Source organism: Ixodes scapularis, unplaced genomic scaffold (assembly GCF_016920785.2).
Source record: "Ixodes scapularis isolate PalLabHiFi unplaced genomic scaffold, ASM1692078v2 PGA_scaffold10__122_contigs__length_95168666, whole genome shotgun sequence".
In the NCBI taxonomy this organism is placed as follows: Eukaryota; Metazoa; Arthropoda; class Arachnida; order Ixodida; family Ixodidae; genus Ixodes; species Ixodes scapularis.
Window position 1 is genome coordinate 27,097,302 of NW_024609836.1, and position 18,464 is coordinate 27,115,765.

Here is an 18,464-nt window from a genome sequence, read left to right on the forward strand (position 1 = left end):
CCTTCGTTTCTCCTTTTGCCGCCAACTCCTCATCCGCGGGAAAAAGTCACCCACGCCAGATTTGACTATGTCGCTTGCGGGAAGTGCCTAGACGGGCGCCTGGTTCCGGGAGAGCATACTCTTTGCTCTGCGCTAGCCAAGCGCAGATTTTGCACTCAGGTCTGATGAGGAGGAAGCTTCTTGAACCTTGGAACATTGTGTGTGCGTGTCACTTGGACACATTTAATTGCATTCTTTTTGCAATGCAAGTGCTGTTTCGAAGCGGCCGTGCACAATCAGACGACACTACAGCCGACGATGCAGCGCATGCACACACGTTTTCGTGGGATTTGGGAGATGCATGATGGTGCACGCGCAATGAATCGCCGCCTTGTGTCGTTACACCGTCACGTCTCCTGCGAGAGCGACAGTTGCTTCTCCCGCAAGTTGGAAGTAAAATATTTGAGACAGTCCCAATATTATGCTTTGCAAGCGGAGTCATCGTCCGACTCAAATGGCAGCCAGGAACTCTTCCCAGTCTCAGTACTGATGCGATTAAGCGGTGCAAACGCCCACAGACCTTGTAAATAATAATGCACATACAGTAGGCTCCCATTATTTCAAACTCCGGAAAGCCAGAAATTTTGTTTGAATTATCAAACATTCATCTAGATATGGTGCAAGATAAAGTTACCCATTGCCATATGAATGGCTACACATTCAAAGCGGATATTTGGTGATTTCCTCTGCATAGGCCTACTGATCATAAGCAGGTATGCCACACAGGAAACATTTGTGAAATGTATGACAAGTTTATTTACGGTGTTTGTGGAGAATAACATAGAGGACGAAAACCGGACGACACGAAAACCGGACGACATGGAGAAACGTGTCGTCCGGTTTTCGTCCTCTATGTTATTCTCCACAAACACCGTAACTTAACCAGCACGCTCCATTTCCACAAGTTTATTTATCTCTCAAAAATGTTGTTTGCCATGGACTGTTTGACAGCACATGATAACTGAAAAGTTAAATTTAATCATCGGGCCAAGAAATTGTCCATTGTGGACTGTTAAGGGGAGACACTGCCCACAGGGAGACACTGCCCACACACAAAAAAAAAAAGGTTTCTGCAAAAAAACTTGATTTTGAAAAATAACATATTTACATCCACCAACATCTAGAGAGTATTCCCAAAAAGTTTAATTTTCACTGCATAGTTAATTTTTTATCAATTATTTTCTGTCCACCAAAGCTAAAGAAAAGGTAGGGTTCGGAGCACTTTGAACACATTTTTCTCCATTCCACTTTTTGGTATAAAATTCATTTTAGTCAATCTATCGTTTGATAATGGCAAAACAGGGAAGGCTCATTCTTCCCTTTTCCTGACTGAAATTTAATAAGGAATGCGGCTATGGAACTTTTTTGACACTTCCTGGATGTCTTTTATAAAAAAAATGTTGACATTTTGTAAAAGACACAGAAGACCAAAAAGTTTACCAATTTTGCAGAAGAGAAAATTTACAGAAATAAATCACTTTTTAGAAAAAACGTTCCATAGCCGCACCCTCTAGGCATTCTACTACATATCTAGCAAATATAAATCTTGAATATTGTGATAGTTTTCTGACGATAGATTAACTAAACAATGTAGGTGTGTTGCTGATAGAAGCTACTCTACTTTCTTTCTCATTTAACCGCCAGACCTGAAATTTTGTTATACACCCTCTAGCATGACCACCAGCCTACCCTGTAAATTTAATTAATTTTAATACAAGAGTTCAAAAGTTGACCCCCCTAGGGGGTGTGTCCCCTTAAAGGAACTGTCAGGTCGAAACCGGAATTACAAAATTTTTGTGCTCGTTACGCCGAGGGAGCTTTCATGTAGTCATAGTTTTTATTTTGATATACAATCTCCCCATATTAATTAAACCTTTTACGAGCGTGTACAAAACTGCACCCCAAATTTTGACAGTGTCAATGACTGACATCCGAAGCTGCTGCGTGACGTCACATAACACAAAGGATCGTCGGACGGTCCGAATAAACAAGCGTTGGTCGATGAATGTCTTGTATTTCGTTTCTAATTATATACCGTATTTACTCGCATATTGTACACACTTTTGTGTAGTACAGTCGAATCTCGTAAATTCAAACTTCTGGATAATTCAAACTAACATGCACGTCCCATCCTATGCGTCCCTATGAGAAGAAACTCCCGTTAATTCAAACTTTGCTTTGTTCAAACAATTTTTCGGTCCCCCTCGTGTTTGAATTAACGAGATTTGACTGTATATGTTAGTGAGAGTGTATGTGAGCGAGACGGTGTGTGAAGGACTGTGTGCAAGTGTGTTTATGTCTCTCTGTATAAGAGAGCGGGAGGAGGCACCCACCAGAACCTCAAAGGCCGGCCTGAGGAAGGTCCCGTAGCAGAGCAGCAGGGAGTCCCCCTCCAGGAATCCCGCTGCCAGGATGGGCAGGGGCTGGGGCTTGTGGGGCGCCTGACCATTGGGGCCCCCAGAGGCCATCTGCACCGTGGCACGGGGCTGCAGAGGGGTTTGGCACCGCCTGCACAACGGGCACGAGGTTGAGCTGCGGGCAGATCATGCCGCTGAAGGACCGCACCCGCACGGTCGAATGAGAATAGAAACTTGAACTCACTCAAACTAACAAAATGGCAAACTGCTATAGCTACGGCCCCAGCGAGCCAATCGACGAGTCGGAGGGAAGTTTGTGACGATGCATCGTCGGAGTACAATCTTTCTATGCAGAGTTACTTTTTACTACGCTCCACCGCCGCAATTGGCCGGAGGATTCGGTAGTGCGGAGGACTCGGTACTTCGTTTTGGGGCGACTTTGCAAAGTCACCCCAAAACGAAGTACGGCGACGTCTGGTTAATACGGACACCCCCGGTTCCCCGAAAAAGCGTCAAAAACAGGGGTGGCCAGACGGATACGTGCAAACAGCAACAAAGAAGAACCATTTTAAGCGAAGAGCTGCGGTAAAAAAAGGGTGTGGCAGTTTTTATTTCTTTTATTTTAGTCGATGTCCACCGCATATTGCTCTAATAAAGCCATTGGCCATTATGCGTCTTTATTGCGCGCTCCCGTTCGTGAAAGAAGCACCTTGAGGACTGGCTAAGTGTTTGTCTATCCGAGTTGCACGCTCCTTTGATCCTACTGTTCATATTTCAGAAACGTGTTTTACAACTGTTCATTCGTCGGAATCTCGACAGTAGTTTTTTACTTGCTTTTATTCTACAATTTTTGTTATGATATTGCCCTGGGGGGGGGGGGGGGGGGGAGGGTATGCGTCCCAGGGAGCCGCGAGCTGCACTTGGACTCGCAAAGTTTGACCACCCCTGGCCTATGATGTGAGTAGTCCATATGAACGAGACAAAAATGCACATATTGACCCAGTTCGACCCCCAAAACATTCATATAGTGAAGGGCACCCATATTAACGAGATATTACTGTAAAACTTTTCAGCTCTTATCTCTGACAAAAAATGCAGAGTCACCGCGTGTGCGGCGTCCGACATGGCGTTGAGGAAGAGAGTTACTTCGCATGCCCGGAATGTGTGCCCCAACCCAGTAGACAAGATGGCAGTGCACAGAGGAAGGATTTTGAAAGGGTGCATGGAGCTGCACGCCTGGCAAAGTTGCCAACGCGTTCAGCCGCCATGTGAGGTCACGGGGTTCGAATCCCCGCTCGGCTGTCTCGTTTGTTGACACTCGCTCTTCCGGGAAGTCCTAACCCGTTCACAGCCGTCGTGGTGCGTTCGGGTTTTGAAACGGTCCCGATCGTACTGCGCGCATCGAAGCGTTGATGCGCCGCGTCAAGGAAGTCACCCTTAAGTTGCCGACGCAAGATGCGTGGTACTTTTTTCTACAGTTTGTGGGCACAAAGTTCGCCTCATTGAAAATTTTGCTTTTTAAATCTGAATTTTATTTTCTTGTGACAACAGGCAGTGTTAGGTTGGCATACACAAAACCCTTACATACACAAAGAAACAGCGTCGTTGGCACTGCACTTGCGCCAAGTCCGAGCTGCATTTTGGATTGACACGTGGCGACGATGCTCTTTCTTCCCATTCTAAAACTCGCCCTGATTTGGCAGTAACGAAAGGGCCTTTCACTTTGAAACTAGTTTTTGCTTGTCTCTGTACGGAGCGAACCTCCACATTCGGGCTAGGCAATTTTAGGAGCGTCAATGCGTGTGAACTTGCCCGTTGAGCTGCAGGTCGAAGATGTGCAGGATGCCGGTCCTGGTGACTGCCGACAGGAGCATTTTCTGCAAAAGGAAGAGGGGGATCAATCCTGGGCAACACCCCCCATAGGCCCGTGTCTCTCGGCTAGGGTGCACCGTAGCGTCCGCGAGACGGCACTACTGAAGAGGGGGCTGCGGCCTCCGCTAGGGTCAGCGAGATGCGACCAATTAAGCAAAAACACTACCCTCAAGGTGCAATCTTTTTCTTTTTAAAGTCACATTTTTAGCAAATAGTCTAATAAGCTTTCAAGTATCCTAAAGAATGCTGTCAAAAACATTCCCTCCTGTAGCTAAAGTATTTTCTCCGGGATAAATTATTTCCAACATACTGGCACCCTCTAAAACATACCTTTCAGAACCTACAAATGTGTTTATCTCAGTTTCACTTTTTGGCATCAAATCTTGGTTCAGGAAAACTATTATTTGATAATGAATTGATGTGTGGAGCCAGCTTCTATGCTGCAATTCTGCAAAGAATGTGCCTGTGAGCTTAGTTTCTGCACTTTCGTTGTCTTTTGTATGAAAAGCTGCAGTACCTTCAACCTAATGCATGCAAAAAAATAAAACATTGTTTTTACATTTTGACTTTTACAGCGGGGCTGCTAAGGACTAGTTTCCCCAGGATCGTGTCCACAAACAAATAAACGTCGACACAACACTTCGGACAGCTAGCGCCATCTATGAGCGACGGCGGCAACCAGACAACCGGCTTTCCACTTGTTGCCGTCGCTCCCCCATAGATGGCGCAACCTTTCCAGCCTTTCCACTATGGCTTGCCAACTTGTGGCCGGCCATTACTTCATTCCCGACCATAGTACAGCTTCGCTGTTCTTCCTTCTTCACCAGAGTGGAAAGGCTGAGTTTTTTTTTTTTTTATTAATAATGGCTTAATTTTTGTAATTTCTTTCCATAGTCACATGACATGGGTGTTATACTGCCTGTTTCACGAAAAACACTGGCCACTATCGTCACCTTTCCTAAACGACAGTTTTGCTCAAGGGGCGCAGTGTTTACTGATGAACTTTTACGCAACCCTTTGAAGGCTAAGCTTATAGACAAAGCTTTGCACGTCATACACTTTTCCAGCTATGAATATGCCCCAAATTTCCGAAAAACAAGACAGGCGGTTTACCCTCTTGAGTAGTGTCTTCCCTTAATCCCAACGTAAAGCGGCGTCCCAGCGTCCCATTATGCACAATCCACAGGCGCATACGAGTGTCTGAAAGCATGCCCTGCTGGGACTCTCATTCGATCGACGGGAATATGAGTTCCAGGTGAATGCCAACACAGCACTAGGGTGCAATCTGTGCTGTCCCGCTGGCTCCTGGTGGGTGCCGTAGACTTCAGACAAAAGCATGGGCGAGTTGGCGATTCACGGTGCCAGTCTCGGCACTCGCTGCCGAGACTGTGGCCGCGAGGCCGACTTTACGAAGCGCACTGTATTGGCTCGGGGTGGCACCTGGCTACCGTATTTATTCGAATATAAGTCTACCTATTTTTTTCGGAAACCGTGACTAAAGAATTTTGACCTACATTCGCGACCAAATTTTGCGACCCTACCGGAGGCATGAAGCTATTGAGTCACCGAGCCGGCGTTGCCGTAGAGCCGCGCCCCTTCTTGTTTCAAAAAGCTTTTGGTAAACAACAGAAATGGCCCGCCTGCGGTGGCCAGTGCCGCTATCGCGTCGTATTTCGCCATCGCGCCTCTAGCGTTCCCCTTGCTGGGCAACGGGGAAGGAGAGGAACGCGATGCGCCAGGCACTTTGCCCTCCATCCTCGCAAACGCGCACAAAAAAAGAAAAAAAAAAAAAAGATGTTACTTTTGTTAGTTGCTTGAGGCGGCTCGGCTCGCGTGTTGCTCATGGCGACACGGCGGCTTTGCTTGCGTCTTTGTAGTTTGTCTTTCGTCACTTTGCACCTTCTTTCGTTTCTTCTTGTCGTCATTTTACAATGGTGTCAGTGAAGTGTTGTTGCGAATTTGCGAGGATGTCTACCAAGCTGACGAAGCTTCGGACGACGATGACATGTCCAGAAGTTCTGACGGTGATAAAGTTTTTGGCATCGCCACGTGATTTAGCTGAGAGTGATGTAAATAAAGGTTGTTTCTTTCTTTTGCCCAAAATTTTCCCTGTTCTTAAAAATAAAAAAGAAGGTCGACCTATATTTGAATTATTTTTTTTTAAATTCTCGGTGGGTCCAATAAATAGGGTTCGACCTATTTTCGAGTAAATACGGTAGTATGAGAAATCACCGAGGCAGAAGAAATTGTGCGGCCAGAATACGGACGTGTAGGCGCCCCTCCAGTGTCTGACTGGCGAGGAATAGGGCTCTTGGCAAAAGGGTTGATGTGACGTGCGTAGCTCTTTTTCGTTTCATGGATTCGCTTCTTGCAAAGGTTCTCTGTTGTCCCAGTCTTTCTTTGTAGTGGCTGCTTTCAACACAGAGTTGTTTAAAGTTGTCCAGACGTGCATGCCGGGAGAGGCGGGGGAGGGGGAGGAGGACACTTACCCGTGCATTGCCTGTGGAAGATGAAATTCCCATATGCAGTGCGTCGTCAGAGAGCGTCAGGCACGCCAGGGCGCTCGTGCTTCCCCCTGCCTGCAACTGCCTGCATGGCACGACAAGGAAAGGGGCCTTCAGGCACGAGCAAAGCAAATAATCATCATACCATAAAATCCCGAAAGATGCCCCACCCTCGAAGGGTAACCCACCCCTATTAAAACGAGAGCTTTAAGGAGCTCGTGTCGCAAAAAAGCCAGCGTTGGTGTCGTGAAGATCCTGATTGGTCTACAGGGTCATGACGTTATAGCCACATGACCTCGCGTGGGAATCTCAAATAACCCAGAGCGCTCATGTGAAACGTGATTTCAAGCGTGGAATGAAAGTGATTAAAACATGACATGTAATGCGAACTAAAGATTGCCGCATTCCACAAATTACTTCACTTTATAAAGTAATTATTTGCCTTGAAGAAAAAATTAAAAGAATTTTAGGCGGAGGCAGGATTCAAACCCACGACACTTCAGTTGTGAGCCAGACACACTACCAACTAGGCCACACAGACACGCTTGCACGACCTGGGAAGCAGTGAAGATTTATATTTCATTATTGCGTTCCACTCTAAGAGGCGAAGCTTAAGCGTCCTCCTGTAATGTCTTTGACTTGATTTGCTATATATTTTTTAAACACCTATGTGTTTAATGATGACCTCAGCGGAAATTCGTCTAGTTATCATGGCAGGATATAATGAAACATTGCTGACTGGAAAGTACAGTCATCTTTGCTTCATTGCCCCTCACCGCGATAACAAGTTTGGCAGGGAAACATAATCTAAAAATAGCATTTTTTTTTCCAACTTTTCTTGATTACACATTGAAGGTTAGACCACTCCTCATTTTCACCCAATTTTCTCTCGATTTTAGGTGGGCTACCTGTCGGGATATTATGGTAATAATAATAATAATAATAATAATAATGATGATGTTTTATTGTATAGAAACACTTACGTCAATCTGACAACCTGTGACCGGGCAGACTGTAAAACATTTTACCAAACAGTAATAAGACATACTAAAGAAAGAAAAAGTCAAGGAGCAGCTAACACCTCGCTATGCCATGTAAAACTATTACAAGCAAAAACAAACACATACTAAAACAAACACATTTTTGCAGCCTGGATCACCATGTTTTTTCGATTTTCCCCCGCAGTTTCCATTTGACAACATACTAATTAAATTATCTGGTTATTTAATTTTTAATAATTTGCGCAGTCAAGCAGACAACAAGCCCTCCCCCCGCACCCACCAATAGCCGAGGAAGCTCTCAGGACGTTAGTATAAACCGTTGCAAAGGCCTGCAGGCCTCGCAAACAGTAACATACACACTGTTTGCCAGAGAGTCACGTGTTGGCAGGTGGCAAGAGATTGCCCGAAGTAACGCTTAAAGGCGAACCTACAGACGCCTTCTGCCAGGAGGAAAACCGGTTCCCAGTTTTCTCCTCTCCATTCCCCCTCTCTTTACAGGAGTGGATCTCAGAGCTACTCGCCGTGGAAAGGAGGAGGGTCTCCCTCTCCCTTGAATAAAAAGGAGGAATTGAGAGGGAGTTTCCTCCTTTCCGCTCGTTGGCCGGCCTTTAAACTGGAAAAGCACTTTAGCAAGGGTGGGAAATGTTCGGAACGATCCAAGTACCAAGGGGGGAACAAGAATGTATGCCCTACAGCAACGGTTAAATTCGCCATGGTCATTCGCAAAATGAGAATGCCCGGCCCCCCGCACGTAACACGCCTTCTGCCGGGACCTGGCGCAGTCGAAGTTCATGAGAAGCCAAAGTGTCAAAAGTAGGAGGCTAGCACTGGAGGCGGGAGATGTGAAGCTCTTCCTCTGCCCTTCTCGCCTCGTCAGTGACCAGAGCGTCTCTGGAACTCTGCACTGCGTGCGGCATGCGCAGTTTCGTTAGTTCCCCGGCTTGTCTCGTCCAAACGGCCCTCGAGATGTCAATGAAATATGAACATCACAGCCAACTGCCCGTTTGAAAAAGAATGAAGCAGCAAACCGAAGTGTGGAACCTCCAGCAGAGCGAACGTTGCGAGAGAAAGTTGACAAGGCTCCAATATCAACACGATACAATACTTAATGGCACACTATTTCGGGCCATTGCCCCGCTGAAGTTCGTTTCGCATCGTACGAAGCGAAGCTACAAACACGAGTTTGCTGCCCCGAACGTTTCCGCCGCACGAGCGCACACGCCCTTCGAGGACGTTAGAATTTCGGCAGCTTCCTCTACGCTCACACTTACGACAGTGGCTAGCCGCCCCTGCCCTTTTTGATTCGTATGAATGTCACACTGGTGTGCGGTCGCATATCGCTACTGTGTAATGCATGCTAAAGACCCCTATCTCTGATGGCCATACTGCACTGAGAAAATTTATCATCTACGGCAAAGACACCGGCTGCCCAATGGTGCTGCCCAAGTGCCCACCATCTAAACGAACGCACGACGCAACAAGGCTGGGTGGCAAAAAATGAAACTGTCGTTGTGTCTTCCAATACGGCCTTCAGCACCGAGCTCATATGAAGTTAATCTGACCCCTCCGCTCAGAAACTAACCGTACGCGTTGCATGCTGGCTAATGGACACTCGTGAGCTTAGGGCATGATGATCTCCCAATTAGCAGGCACAAACCGCAGCGCCCAAAAAGCTGCTACGTAAAGCACAACTAAAGAAAGAAGAAAGAAGAGCAGGTATGAGGTTTTTGTGCTTAGACGGTCTGCCCACATTGTCACTTCGCTGTATTTTCCGGTGTACAAGTCACACTTTTTTCCCCTCTTAATTTCTATTGCTAAATTTCATACAATGGTGCAAGTTATATGCTCAGACCATACAAGTATACAGGTGTGACTTATATGACAATTCCTTTTTGTCTAAATGGCCACTTATAGAGGTCTGCGACTTACGCAACATGATGGTGCTAGCATGCAAATAGCCCTCGAACACTCCCACTTTGACGGCGAGTCTCGCAGTGCTAGCGAGATCAAATCAATGGCGCCATCTTTGTGAAATGGTTGCCCTCTGTACAGTCAGACGTAACTCACTTTAATGCAAAAACAATGATGAGCAAAAAATCGGGAAATATTGGCGGACCGGAAGCGTGGCCGAGCTAGCTGACAGAAAATGCCACCAAAAATGTTGCCCAAAAAAAAAAAAGGTTGTACAGAAGGGAGAATATGGTACTATCAAAGCGTGGGTGGTACAAGACGGCAAAGAGAGCGAGGACGAGAGCCCGCCTGCCCCGAGGGCGACCCCTCACCAGGCGCTCAGCTGGCGGTCTCCGGCGGCCGACGAGAGGAAGTAGCACCGGGACTCGCCCCCTTTGGGGCCGGCCAGCACCACGGGAAGCAGCTGACGCACCTCCGTCGCATGGCCCGTGAACTTCTGCGGAAGGAGAGACGAGCGCAGAAAGAACGGAAAATGAGGACAGCCCCGTCAGGGAGCGGACGGTCGGCGTCTCTCCGACACGACCGGAGAGACCCAGTAAAGAGGACAGCCCTAACGTCCTATGCCATTGCACTCTCTTTTCACATTTATCGAAGTACTATGACCGTTTGATTTCCTCTATGACACCCAGTCAATGCGGAACTTACGCTGAAATAAACCAGAATTTGTTATGCCTAACCTTGGCAAAACCAAATCCAAACACCAGAAAAAGTTTCTAGTTTCTGTCAAAGCGAACGTGGCCCTTTGACGTTTGCTTCGACGAACTAATACCACGTTACTTGGAAACACCGACATCAATGAAGCGCCACGCTTCGACGGGCAACTGCGAGCGAACCGCGATGAATTTAGATTCCCGTCTCCAACATTTCTGCTAACCGGTGGCCTACGGACATTTGCGACGGCACTTTTAGAATGATATTGAATCTGCAGCGTGTATCTGTCGAATGGCACCGGTAGCAATATTCACCGGTGCTTCCCCCCTGAAGCGGCCTTTAATAGCCAGCCAGCAATGCACAAAGAGCTGAAACCCACCGGAAAACATTTCCCGGTCTACCTGGAGCGAGCACTTTAACCTTATAGCAGTGGTCTCAAACTCATTTTAGTGTGGGGGCCAAATAGCCCGCACCAGAAAGCTCAAGGGCCAGTGTAACACGGGGGGGGGGGTTAAAAGATTCTGGAGAGAAATGACCTCGTGCTCTATGCTTTGTGTGAACTGACAGTTTTGCCAGTGAGATCTTTAGATTTGATTTGTTTATATCACTTCTTTGGGCCCTGACCTGAAATTATCACAAGAACTAAAATGACACTGCCAACGTGTTGGCATTTTGAATGGAACAAGAGTACACTGTCGTTTCCGTTGCTCAATTCACGCAGGAATTAACCTAGCTCTACATGTCTCTAAAAAAAATAGTTAATTTGACAAGTTGCTGGCGATTTTTATTAACACTCTCAACAAATACTTGTATTTTAATGGCGATATTTTTTTGAAGGCGAGGATCAGGAGCTCGTAGCTTTATCTTTGGCAGTTGCCCCTGCTGATCGAGTTCGCAGTCGAGATGCATCCTTCAACGAACAGCTCGCGCTTGCAGCATAGTAGTGGAATCTTTGTACATTACAAAAAGCTGGGAAGTAAAAAAATAAAGCGCAACAAAGGGCAAATGAACACAGATAAGTATAAAATATGTGAATTTGTTAAAAGAGCAGAGCTACTTTTCGAGCAAAAATCAATCGACGAGATGAGATCACTATGGCGCATGCCATTTCTAGCGCTCAAGACATGGGAACAGGGACCTGTAGCCGGTTGCTTGCGGGCCGCATACCAGCGAGTCGCGGGCCGCGTGTTTGAGACCCCTGTCTTAGAGGAATGTGATGCAGGCTATTTACCATGAGAACAGTCTTGCTCTCCACGTCCCACCACTTGACACTACTGCTGGCTGTCAACACTGTGCCTGCATCGACCGCTGCCACCGCATGCACGCTGTGACGGTCCGCCTTCCATTTGCTAGGGACAGAGAAAAAAAAAAGACATTCTGTCACCATCAAGTGCACTCCTAGATGACTACTGGAAAAGCTGGTACAGTGTAGACCGCATATAACATGTCGCGGAAGTCGCAAAAATCCGCACTATAAGCGGCAGCGCGCTATAATCAAAACAACAATTTTTCAGGTCAAAATGCATGCCATGAGACAGCTTACCTTTGTAAAACAATCTATTTTACATCAGATAAAAAAATAAAGCTCAGTCTGAGAAAAGTTCGTATTTCACTAGACTAGTACACTTTTCTCTGAAGTGTGTCACGTATTTTGAAAGAAATTAGTGATTTTTGCCTGGCGCTGCTTTTTAACGGCGTTGCAGACGACCTGGTCTGCGATAACGCTAAGGCATTTGAACACCTCATCATTGAAGGAGATCTGCTCACAGTGAACCTTCAGTTTCTGTAAGAATTCCAGTGCGTCTTTACTTGAAACTTCCGGCGTGTTCTCTTCGCTGTCGTCCGACTCATCTTCGGGTGGACTCGCCCCAGAACCTCGCACCGCTGCAACAATGGCTTCATCGGTGGTTGCTTCCTCACGAATAACAGAGTCATCGTAATCCTCATATATATAGTTTTGAAATGTGTCGTTTGCAGAAACAAAGTGGTTTTCCACAAGGTTGGACCACACGTCCGCGCCGATCGCCTCATCAATTGCATCACTGCACTGAACGGCATCCTCCGAATTCCCGGCATCGCGCACAAACCCTGCGTTGCCAAAACACTTCTGGATAATTGTGGCTTTTACTTGCCACCCCGACACGGTGATCATGTCTATGGTGCCCCTCAAGTCTACCTTGATGGGTTCCTCTCGTTGCCATTTCAAGATGACTCTTTCGAACATGCGCTTCATGTAGAGCGCCTTGATTGTAGCGATGACGCCGTGATCGAGAAGCTGGCTTTTACCAGTGGTGTTTGCCGGCAGGAACTTCAAACTGACTGCGCTTAATTGCGGCTGCACATTGTGAGCGCTGCAGTTGTCCAAGATAAGAATGAGTTTTTCTGCGATCATGGCCTCATCGAAATTTTTCAGCCAACTAGCAAAGAACTTTTGGGTCATCCAGGTCTTTCCATTTGCTGTGTACACTACAGGCAGACATTCTGGCTTCTTGAAACAACGGGGTCGTTTTGATTTCCCCGATTATTAACAAGCGCCGCTTGTCGGAGCCGTCCATGTTTGCACAAAACAAAACCGCGACATGTTACTTTGAGACTTTGCGGCCGGAACAAGGTTCACCTCTCATCGCGAGAGTGCGATCGGGAAGCATCTTGTAGCACAGACCAGCTTCATCGGCATTATAGATGTCATTGTCTGCGTACGCGGAAAGCATCATCTCGAGGTGAATGCAAAACCACGCCTGAATGCTGGCGCCGTCGACTTCCCCACTTTCGCCCAAAATAACTTTGCAGCTCATCCCGTGGCGGTCTTTAAACTGCTCGATCCATCCGTTGAGGAGGTTGAAGCCTTAGTGTTCGAACAAATGTCAAAAGGACCTAGCCTTCGCTTGTAGCATTGGGCCACTCACTGGGACGTTCTTGGCTCGCAACCTAAACAAGGCTTTGTCTACGTCCTCATACTTTGAAGTACGAGTCCTCTTTTTTGAGAGCGACGCAAAATCTTGCTGTAGCTGCTTCGGTACCTGCTCCCGGTTCTTCCAGACAGTAGAAACCAATCTGTCAGCGACGTTGTACTTTGCCACGACGGAAGCTTTTTGCATGCCACTTTCGACATCTTTGACGATGCTCTCTTTAGTTTCGAGAGACAGGACTTGTTGTTTCTTGGCCATCTTGGGCTTGGGAGACAGAGACAGATCGGCGATGGACGGTCGATTTCCGTACGATATGCTTGATGCGGTCCAAACAGACGTGGAGCAAGCCAGCAAGCTGCAAAAAGCAAAACTAGAAACTACCCAGCCTTCGTTTTGCGCGCGGTGTAAGAAAGGAGGTTGGTTTTGCATCACTCAAGCGAGGGGGTGAAATCGAAAGGCAAAAGGCTTGGGTGGCTCATGGAGGCTTTCGGAGTTGAGCACACGTGTGCATGTGTCGCACCTTGCTGCGTCGTCATTTGTTTTTCACCTCCCACCTTTGCTTCTCCTCGCTTCTTCCGCGCAACGTCTTTGCCATCCTTGCCCCCGCAAGTGCTGCTTGCGCGGTTATCTGGTGTTGGACAGGGAAGCGTGCTTGCTGTGTGTGCCGGTCGGCGGGCCATTCCAGAAACCACACTGTAACCGGTATCTCCCTTCGTGCGCCTGCATTTTAAGCGGTATGTAATTGCATAAAGTTGTATGGAAGGCGGATTGGTGGTTGAAGAAAGCTGCGTTTTATCCGGTCCTGCAATATAAGCGGTTATGTTATGAGTGGTCTATACAATAGTAAGAAGCAGCAGAGAGTGCAACTTCAACCTGGCAACATGGTGTGCCCAAAAGACCAACGAATTCCCCACAGCACGGCACGTTTCCTTCCAACGCTAGGAACTCCACACCCCCCCAAAGGGAGCAACCTTTCTCACTAAGTCCCGGTGGCTGGACAAACCCAATACGAGTCAGAATGGCGGGCTTTCTTCCGCTTCTGACCTCCACGCACGAAAGCGAGCGGGCACCGAGAGGATGCCGCAACGCGACCAGCTCTTGGGCGAGTGTCCCTTTCTCCTTGTCGTTAGACCGATGTATGCTGTTACTGTAACCAGCGTGACTTTTAGCAGACTTGTGCTCGCACCATGTAGAACACCACGGCAAAACTACGGCGCCTGGAACGCGTCTGATTGGCGTGTTTACCGCGCCCCAAAATAGTGGTTCCTCAATTCCCACCTGACGACGTCACAAAAATGCCGAGTCGTCGCCAACTGCGATCCTGGCGATGTCGCAGCAGCGTCGGTGGATGAGGCAGACGTCCATTCCGCTGCAGGTCGCCCTCCAGCTCGACGGACCACGAAAACTTCGGCAGCCAGGAGTTTGGACACCCCGATGACGAACCTCGTGCTCGCTTGTACTTTTTACCGAGGCTTCTATACTCGTTTTCACCTCAAGAAAAGAGGACGTTTTGTGCATTGTTCATATGCCGGGCGAAGTAGTTCTTACAAGATTTGGTTGTTGGAGGAAGAAGCGATCGTTTTGGCGTTTAAAACGTATACGTCTTGATTAGATAACATATATGTAATCTAAAATGCACCCACATATATATTAATTCTCCTCGTAAAAGGGAAAATTAGTAATGCTCCGCGAGGAGCCGGACTTTTTTTCCTTTGGTTCTTGAGGTGAAAACGGGTATAGCACCGGCCGCAGGAAACGCGACATCTGAAAACCGAACGCGCCGGCTTTTGTGGTGTTATCTGTTGCCATGTTGGGACCACGCTTGACGTACAGGCAGGGTAGGACGCTAAACACACCAGTCGAAGACGTGTTCGAGACGCCGTAGTCGCAACGAACCCTCCTCTGTGGTAGAATGTCATGCCGCTGAGTCGGGGCTGCCAAAGGCCAACAAGAATTTCACTAACATCAACTCCAAAGAGTCCTGCACAAAAGCTGACATAGTTTCTATTTGTTAAGGAAGCTCAGAAGTTAATAAATATAGTTCAATTATTTTACGCCGCCGCATTTGAGAGAAACAAAACAAACAGTTGTTTAGATACAAAACTTGAAAGTATAAAACAGAGAGGACGAGGACGGGAACAGGACATCTTTCATTTAGCAACAACATAGAATGGCACAACGATAAAACCGCCCCCCAAGGGTCTCAACGTTCTCAAAGAGGGCTGTGCAAGAGCTTCGCCAAGAACACCTAAAATTACTTGAATCGGACAAAACGGGTGTTTTTGTAATTTTGGAGGAAAGTGCTTTTAATGATAAGGTGCTTGATGCCTTGTCAAAGAATTTTGAGCCCTTAAAAACTAGGCCTTCGGGTAGACTGCGTTCGAGGGCAAAGGAACTTTGTTCCTCCTTGAACTTGACCTCTCTTAAGAACGTCATTGGTAGTCCTGCCAAACAGTATTTGTCTGTTTTCTTTACTGCAAAGACTCACAAGTATGGAGTTCCCTTCAGGAGCATAATTTCAGAAATTGGGTGTTGGCAAAAGCCTCTGGGTCGTTATCTACAAAAACATTTGTCTAATATCATCCTCCCTCAGCCTTTCAGAGTCCAAAACTCCCTTGAATTAATCCCCCGCTTCGATTCGCTTCATTTTTGTTCCATCCCGCACTCAGTTATGTCTTTCGACATTGAAGATATGTATTACAGCCTAGAACCAAAACTCATCTTTGATTCTGTGACTAATGCAATCCATGAACACGGAATTTGCGACTTTCAAAATTCCTCCGGTGTTTCGATTGAGGGCTTCATCGACCTGATAGATATTTATTTACAGTCTACTTTGGTAGAATACGAAGGAAATATTTACAGACAAAAGAAGGGAGTTTGTATAGGCTCTTGCCTTGCACCTGTCCTTAGTGAAATATTTCTTCTCTTTGTTGACAGGGCTATCAACGATCAGTTGAAAAAGTCCTTCCAGGGTTGCCTAGTTTTTAGGTATGTTGACGATTACTTGGTCATTTATCCAGATGCTGCGTCCGCTGACAGCATCTTTGAAGTTTTCAAAGGCTGTGCGGCAGGGCTTACTTTTACCCGGGAAAATCCTTCAGTGGAAGGATTACAATTTCTGGATTTACGATTGCATCCTCATTCCTCAGGTGTTTGTTGGGCCTTCCAGCAGAGGTCGGAGAAGCCAGTCCTCCCTTTCACCAGTGCTCACTCCAAGTCCGTTAAGCATGGAATAGTAATGTCACTTTTCAAGTCCTCATTCTCCAAGTCGTGCAAGCATTTCTCGGAAAGTAGCCTTAAGTTGCAGCAGCAGAGGTTAGAAAAAGCAGGCTTTCCTGCTGACCTACTTCGCTCCACCCTTGAGAGGTTCATTATTAAACCACAACTTCCGCAAGTTGTTTCAAAAAAGAAAGGTCGTTTCGCTGTGATTCCCTACATGCACAATTCCGCGCACCGTTTAAGGTCTATCGCGTCCAAGTTTGACACGAGTGTGGTTTTTTCCTGTCGTATGCGCCTCAAACAGTTGTGCAAAAAGGTTAATGGGAGCGATAGTCCCCGAGGGTGCAATGTAAAACATGCAAAAAAGTTCGTAGAATGCGAAGAAAGGAAGGTTTATTCGATTCCACTAAGCTGTGGCAGTCAGTACATTGGACAGACTGGGAGATGCGTCAACCACCGACTCAGAGAACATAACTTGGAAGCATCAAAGGCTTCAACTGAGTCGTATCACCCCATTGTCGTTCACAGCCGCACATGCGATGATTGTACACCTCATTTTTCTAATACTAATATACTGGGCGGGCACAATAACAGATTTGGAAGAGAAATCATCGAGTCATTTGCCATGGGGACTGTTAACAACAACATTTCTGCACCGTCATTATCATTGACAAAGACAGAGGTCGAATTCTTAACACCAGAGATGACTAGAATATTGACACCTCGTCGTGACGCTACAACTTTTTAAACTTTTATATTTATAGTACAATTCCCTTTTTGGACTGCAAACAAGAATAATTCCGCATTATCACTGACAATGACCAAGGTTAATTCTAAGTAATCGAAAATAACTAGATTACTGATGCGCTTTTCAAACTTTTCTTTAGTGTATTCCCCTTCCTTTATAACTAGTATCTCCTTTCCCTCTTTGAGAACGTTGAGACCTTTGGGGGGCGGTTTTATCGTTGTGCCATTCTATGTTGGTGCTAAATGAAAGATGTCCTGTTCCCGTCCTCGTCCTCTCTGTTTTATACTTTCAAGTTTTGTATCTATAAACCAACACGCTCGTTTTCAACTGTAAGTTGTTTAGGAACGACAGCATTCGGCGCCAGCGATGTGAATTCTGTAGCTACGGCACGCAGACAAACAACAGACCGTGCACGGAGGGCACACTCACGTTCTGACTTTACACGAGGAGACACTCCAGTGGACTATGTGTTGGTCGTCGGAACAGCTGAATAGGGAGTCCGACTCCGCGTGCCAGGAGAGGCCCCGGACCGCGGCTGTGTGGCCGTTGGACTGTCGGACGAAGAGGGCGACATATTAGAAACACAACGCCGGGTGCACAAGCAGGACAACATATTTCAAACAAACTAAAAAAAAAAAAGGAATGGAGAAAAATGAGTTGAACAAACAAATGAATGACCACAGGGAATGCAAACTGAGACTGAATTTGCAACTCTCAGTGACTGGAAGGTGACAACAGACCGTATTCATATTTTTGGCACCATATACCGGAAACTTCGGAAACATGATTCAACCTGCCTCAATGATGGCGGCACGCCATCCTTGTTTTGAGACGCAATAGAAGGCCACTTGCAATATCATGCATCTAGGTCAAAGTGACGCATCAACTTACTCAAAGCATTCTTCGTCAATCTGAGTGCCTCTGATGCAGCACTCGCATCCGGATTCTCAATTAGGATTCTCAGTTTCGCTGATCTGCATAAATCTTTAAAAAGAATTCCCTCCTTTGGGCTTCTTTCTTGATGCAAAATGTCTTCCCATGTTGCAAGGTTCCATGTCAGTTCTGACCGCTGCACCCCTGCCGAACACTAGCGCCTTGTACGGAGCAATCGTGAAGCTGTGCGTTTGCATAATAAACTTCAAAATTTGTGCAACGCACCTTTTTAGTTTATAAACACTCTTTGCTAGTTC

General features: G+C 46.7%; 1 protein-coding gene across 1 annotated transcript in view; it reads right to left on the reverse strand.

Annotated features, from left to right (window-relative positions):
* Nucleotides 1–18,464, reverse strand: part of LOC8034427 (WD repeat-containing protein 43) — a 40,186-nt gene that overhangs the window by 16,575 nt on the left and 5,147 nt on the right. The window contains exons 3-8 of the mRNA XM_042287555.1: nt 17,704–17,825; nt 11,627–11,744; nt 10,056–10,180; nt 6,758–6,857; nt 4,209–4,273; nt 2,373–2,547 (exon numbers count right to left, since the gene is read on the reverse strand). Of these exons, the coding sequence (XP_042143489.1) occupies nt 2,373–2,547; nt 4,209–4,273; nt 6,758–6,857; nt 10,056–10,180; nt 11,627–11,744; nt 17,704–17,825 (705 nt within the window). The remainder of the gene's footprint in view (nt 1–2,372; nt 2,548–4,208; nt 4,274–6,757; nt 6,858–10,055; nt 10,181–11,626; nt 11,745–17,703; nt 17,826–18,464) is intronic.